Consider the following 6,685-nt stretch of genomic DNA (forward strand, 5'->3'; position numbering starts at 1 on the left):
GAAATGAAACTAAATGAAAAGGGATGAAAAGGGAGTTCATCAGTGTGCGTTTCAATCTTTCTTTGCATTGAACTTTTACATTTTGAGTCTGCATCTGGCTTAACCCTTGTGTTGTGTTCAAAAGCTGCATACACCTGTGGTGTTCGGGTCATTTTTGACCCGTGATAGCAAAACTCAGCCATAAAATGCCTAAAAACACTAGTTCTCATCAAATATTGTTTTTCATCTCATGGTTAACTTGGTATGTATTCATATGCATGGAAAAACTAATTTATTTATTCATCTTTTTGACTTCCTAAAGTGATACAATTAGTGATTAGTGTTGTCCATGTATTACAGCTGATATGGGAGTACAACAATACCCACATTTATTTTATTAGTTTTTCTCTAATATTAGAAAATATCATCAAAAGTGACATTGATGGTGTTCGGTCCAAACCAACCCAAAGAGATTTATAGCAGGATAAAGAAATTAGTTTTTCAGTGCATAAAATCAATGTTTAAATATGTTAACTCAGTGTTTTTCAATATTTACATGATTTTAGTGTGGTAAATATACGAAATAACAATTCTGTCAGAGTCACAGCTATTCCACCAATCTAATGCAAAGATATAGGAAATGAACACCTCAATGAACATGAAAAAAGTCACACTATTCATATGAATCCACTATGCTATGAACATGGACCATTATCTCATTGCCACATCAACTTTATGGGAAGTGTAAGACCAGTTCTACATGTTTGGGTGCCATTATGGATTTTTGATACGTTTTTTTGGACAACATAATGTGGAAAAATGTATTCTGCTAAAAAATGTGCAAACATGCTTGTGATATAATGCAGAAATGGATTCCCTGACCATGAAAACATATGAGTAGACACCAGAAATATGTCTGTACTCCTTTCACAGCCGGATATATGACACATTGTAGTATATGGGACTGTCTGGCGGCCATCTTGGATTTGTAATATGAAAAGGCTGGCAGCATTTTTTTAAGGAAAGAAATATATTTTCCTCACCATGAATCACCAAATTGAGGACAAAGGGCAACCGACAGCTTTTCAGAAATGCATAAAACAACCAAAAATCTATACCGGGTCAATTTTGACCCGAACACCACAGATGTAACTTTTTTTTTTAGACCTTTAAAATTTACTAAAATGATAAAACATATTTTTTTTGAGTTGAAATGATTGTGACTGAGGATTAGAAGAAGCCTCACTCCAGGACAATAAAGGAAAGTGTGTTTTTTTAACACTTAAACTTGAAAATGGGTCAAAAATGACCTGAACACAACATAAGGGTTAAATAGATTGGTTTGAGATTTGAATGCAATCCTATGGAGAATATCATGATCTGCTTCAGTAGTCACAGTGCATATTTACATGCATTTTTCTGTTAGGTGTATTTCAGATTGCCAATGTTGACAGCATTCATGCATCCCCAAACCATGTCAGTCCCACTACCATGATTGGCTATTGAGAGGATACATTTTTTTTGTAAAACTCACTTGTTTACCACCACACATGCTTGACATCATCTAAACCAAATCTGTTTATCTTGGTCTCAAGAGAGATGAACAGACCAAGAATATGGATCACTGGAACCGTGCTGTGTGATCTGAAGAGACCAAGATAAAACAAATATACTTTAGATAGGATTTCTTCCATAGGATTGCATTCAAATCTCACACCAATCTATTTAAGCCAGATGCAGACTCAAAAGGTAAAAGTTCTATGCAAAGAAAGGTTGAAACACACACTGATGACCTCCCTTTTCGTCCCTTTTCATTTCGAGGCGATTCGAGCAAACACAGCCCCTTCCCTACCGGATTTTCATCTGGGGTGTACTCACTTTTGTGAGTATATGTTCAAATATTAATGGCTTTAGTTAGTTTTTTTCTGTGTGAACAAGAAATTTAAGCGGTTCAATATGTTGTTAAAAGGTCACTAATCATTGTGTCCAAGTGAAATTTCTGTAATGCTTTCCTATGAAAAGATATAATCACAAATCTGCAAAAACTGTGAGGGGTGTACTAATTTTCGTGATATACTGTGTATATATATATATAGTAGAGCATTTTTAATCTATAGCCGTAGGAATTTAACTATTTTATTAATCATGAGTGATTTGATGCAGCCTTATAGTGGTGGTAAATATTCGTTGAAAAAATTGACATGACACTTGAAATGTTTAAGAATAGGCAACACAATTTGTAGTTATGAGCAAAACCTTTCTGTGTTGCATTAGTGTATAAGGTTAATGAAATGTTGTATAAGACATAATGTATGACTTATTATTTGTAAGGTGGTGCCTTTTATCCCTCTACTGCATGAATTATTATATTTACAATGTAAAAAATGTTTCAGTGCTTTTTTAGTGTTAAAATGAGTTAAATAATAGATTTCCAAAAAAAAACAATATTTTTAATTTTTAATTAAGATTTTAGCTTATGGTTGCCATATGGCAACTTCATGCAGTCGTGGAATCTTGTGTAAAATCAGGTTTTTCCTCAAAAAGATAATTTTTCCTTGATAAAACTCCAATATATTACTTTCCAAATGTTAAAACTCATTAAATTACATAAATTAAAATATATATTTTTAGTATTTAGTAAAATTATTTTTGGTAAGATAGCAAAATATGGTCAACAATTCGGCCCATAGACATGTACACACATTTACAAAAAAGCTTCCGAAAAGGTTGTTTACACCTATTTGCAAACATGTACAATGCATTTTTACATTAAACATGTCTAAAATTACAAATATAAGTACAATTTATTCATTTGGCACAAGAATTATGAGAAATATCTGTAAAAATAGCCTCATACTACTCTAATTCTAAGTCATTCCAATGGGGTTGATTGGGGTGAATGGCCAAAATGTTGTTCCATAACTGCATGAAGTTGCCATATGGCAACCATAACATTTTACCATTTTACAAAAAAACCTTTGCATCTAAAGTTGTTTTAATGATGAAAAATAACAGTTTACATATTACAGATAGTGTTTTTATTTTTTTTATAACAATATTTTGGGCTGAAATGTTGGTAATACCTTGGTTTATGGAGGCCTTGAGCGATGACCTCCACACACCAAAGTAGGTGATGAAAAAGGGCTTCCTGTGTTTATTTCTTAATCATGTGACCTGAAAAGTTGTTTTGGTTTCAAAGTAAAAGGCTGTCTTATCACAAATAAGTCTAAATAAATAGGTTATAGTGTACCATCTACTAGAAAAACTGGAAAAAGTTAACGGTTGCCATATGGCAACCCTATGCAGTAGAGGGTTAACCACTAACATCATGAGAGTAATGTTTTCCTTGCACAGTATTAGGGTTAAAGAATTTGGTTCTATTGCATTGTCATCAGTATATACGTATATACTGTATATATTAAATTACCTACACCAAGGATTCAATGTTTTTTTTTTCCTCCACCCAGGAGGTTATGTTTTCGGTCGCATTTGTTTGTCTGTATGCCTGTTTTTTGTCTGTCTGTTTGTTTGTCTGTGTGTTTGTCAGCAGGATAGCTCAAAAAGTTATGGATGGATTTGGATGAAACTTTGTTGAGTTGTTGGAGATGACAACATGACTAAGTGATTCAATTTTGGTTGTGATCTGGCTCACAATCCGGATTCAGGATTTAAAAACAACATATTCTTCACCATTGAAGGATAGGGCGTATTTTGACATTCCAGTTTCTAACTCCAACAAAAAAAGGGATAAAGACTTGGAAAAAAAAGAGTGTATCATAGTCAAAAGTTCTATCAAACAGCTTCATTGATGGAGGTCTGAACTCGCTGAGTCCTTTTCTAGTTATTGATTTCATGGTTATTTTTCACAGTATCACATTTATATTTCAAAAGGATCTTTTGGGGGTGTTGATGTGCCCCAAAGTATATTTAAATCTATGGATCAAGCATACTCCATAGAATAAACTTTATGCATCATGTTGTACTTCTACTGACCTGTGGAACTCTTGTTGTGTACTCAGGTCTCTGAACATCTTGAAAGCCCATGGCCTGGTCCACTGCAGTGTGGGTGTCCATTGTAATCTCTGGAAATAGAAAACACTTCACTGATTTGGACAAAAAAACATCAAAAGGGGTAAAGGGCGGTTTCACCAGCCTGGCATGGGAGTGACACAGCTCACACGCCTCACTCATCTCCATATACACTCCACCTTCTGCTGATGCAAACCTGCTGCTGTTATCATTATGACAAAGTTCACTGGCATTACTGCTGTGTTGATGTGTGTGCGTGTGTGTACCTTCGGTCAGGCCACTGCTCCAGGTCTGCCTATCTTGTGTGCCAGTCTGGAACTCTGCTCTCCACACGGCCTGCTGCCCCCTGCTGGCTGAACTGAAGAGCTGCAGGTGGAGGGAGGCGGGGGCTGGATCAGGAAGCTTCACCTGGAAGAAGTTGGGGGTCTCCCTGTACATCAGCTCCAGCTCATCTGGGTAGATGGTAGACGGTTCTCCACACAGACTGTAGCATTCATTAATCCGAAGAGAGCTCTTGGGGTGAGGACAAGCCTGTCTAACTCCCCCAAACTCCTTCTCTTCTTCCTTCACCTTTTCCTTCAGATTGGGATCCTCAGGCAGCAGGTAGCAGCGGAACTCAAGGTGAGAAATGCTGCTCTGGTAAACCAGGACGTTGGCATGCACTCTACCAAGGAGCCAGGAGGTGATACTGTAGAGAAGTCCACGAGGAGAGAGGGAGGGCTGGAGAAGTCTGGCATGGTGTCTGGTCAGCTCACACGTCTCCAAATATACTTCACCATCCTGATGATGCAGTACCTTCACAGCGTCCTTCAGAACCAACTGGCTACCTCCCAAACACAGAAAATGGGGCAGGTGGATCTCCTCAAGCTCTCCTGACATGAGCTTGATGTCCATCAGAGGACCAGCTGGACTGCACTGCATACGGGCCAGCTCTTCAGTAAAAATGTACCAGTCCATGAAACGATACTGCAAGGTGACTGGACCAACACACGACCAACGCAGACTGGACTCTGAGCACTCATAGCTCCCTGCAGCAGAGCTCAGGCTGTAGGTTGAGATGCTCTTCTCTGTGGAGACCTCAGGCTCCACCAGGATCCAGTGGCTGGTGTCTAGAAAGTCTGCACAGCATCCACAGCCACTCTGTGTGTCATCACCGGGGTCATCTTCCCTTTAAGACAGATAGGCAGGCAAGCAGGCAGGCAGGCAGGCAGTCAGGCAGGCAGGCAGGCAAACAGACAGACAGACAGACAGGCAGACAGACAGACAGACAGACAGGCAGACAGGCAGACAGACAGACAGACAGACAGACAGACAGACAGACAGACAGACAGACAGACAGACAGAGAGATAGACAGACAGACAGAAAGGCAGGCAAGCAGTCAGGCAGACGCAGATACGCAGGTATGCACGCACACACACAGAGTTAAAACAATCTCAACATGCAAATCAGTCTCTACAGTACTACTGCTGCCATGATACACACCAGTCTGTAAAGTATTGTGACTGCACTGTGTCACTTCAAACACCAGTGTATTGTTTAACTTTTTTGTGTAATTTTACTGTATTGCTGTATTGTGTAACTTTACAATCTGCACTTTTAAATTACACACCAGTCTGTATAGTACTGATACTGTGAAGAAACTTTACATACCAGTTTAATACTGTTCTTGCACTGTAACATGACACGCCTGTCTGTGACATCTGACACCTGCTGTGGACCAGACACCTGAGTGCTCAGGCAGAGCCCTGCAGGTCAGTGTGTGTGTGTGTGTGTGTGTGTGTGTGTGTGTGTGTGTGTGTGTGTGTGTGTGTGTGTGTGTGTGTGTGTGTGTGTGTGTGTGTGTGTGTGTGTGTGTGTGTGTGTGTGTGTGTGTGTGTGTGTGTGTGTGTGTGTTTGTGTGTGTGTGTGTGTGCGTGCGTGCGTGTGTTTTGTGCAGACTTACGTGGGAGTGTGAGTAGAGAGCAGCTGTGCTCCTGGATGCTGCTGGGTGTTGTGTGTGAGGTGCAGCTCTGCAGCATCTGAGGAGTGCGAGCTGCTACCGGAGGCTGCTGCTGCTGGACGCAGGAGGCTGCTGCTGCTGCTGCCGTTGTTCTCCCTTCTCAAGGTACAACGTGAACCATGATAGCCCACTCTAGAGCGCAGAAGATATACGCAGAAGATATACACAGATATCAGGATAATCAGTTAAAAGATGAGATACTAAAACTCTTCACTACATCTTATCGCTAACCTAGGGTTAGCTGCTGCTGGAATCTCCCTTCTCAAGGTACCATAAGGATCACCCAATATGTATATATGTTTACGTATCCCTCCCATCACACACCCCAAAGCCCATCATTGGTGCTCCCCACAGGTCTGTTGTTGTTTGTTAACACTTACACTACTATCTCCAGCTTGCACTGAGGATTCTTGAGGAGTTCTGAGAGATGCTGAATGGCGGTGTCATGAAACCGATTATCCCTGACATCTAGAGTCCTCAAACTGCAGCAGGTTGATCTGGCAGCAGCTGCTAGTGCAACACAACTCTTCTCTGTGAGGTAGTTACCCCCCAGCCTGGGTGAAACATAATGGCACTTCTGATTATTACACACACTTTCCTCTACATGCAACACACACTACCCCTCATTATCAGGCATGAAAACTGTATACTGGCTTCGAGTGGTGAATACACACATG

The 6,685-nt window shown here is 40.0% G+C and overlaps 1 protein-coding gene across 1 annotated transcript in view; it reads right to left on the minus strand.

Annotated features, from left to right (window-relative positions):
* Positions 1 to 3,951: 3,951 nt before the first annotated feature.
* The window catches only part of LOC134468311 (protein NLRC3-like), a 130,493-nt gene continuing 127,759 nt past the window's right edge, over positions 3,952 to 6,685 (minus strand). Inside the window, exons 8-11 of the mRNA XM_063222252.1 lie at positions 6,389 to 6,562; positions 5,952 to 6,140; positions 4,275 to 5,176; positions 3,952 to 4,061 (exon numbers count right to left, since the gene is read on the minus strand). Coding sequence (XP_063078322.1) covers positions 3,952 to 4,061; positions 4,275 to 5,176; positions 5,952 to 6,140; positions 6,389 to 6,562 — 1,375 coding nt within the window. The remainder of the gene's footprint in view (positions 4,062 to 4,274; positions 5,177 to 5,951; positions 6,141 to 6,388; positions 6,563 to 6,685) is intronic.

Source organism: Engraulis encrasicolus, chromosome 18, assembly GCF_034702125.1.
Source record: "Engraulis encrasicolus isolate BLACKSEA-1 chromosome 18, IST_EnEncr_1.0, whole genome shotgun sequence".
NCBI lineage: Eukaryota > Metazoa > Chordata > Actinopteri > Clupeiformes > Engraulidae > Engraulis > Engraulis encrasicolus.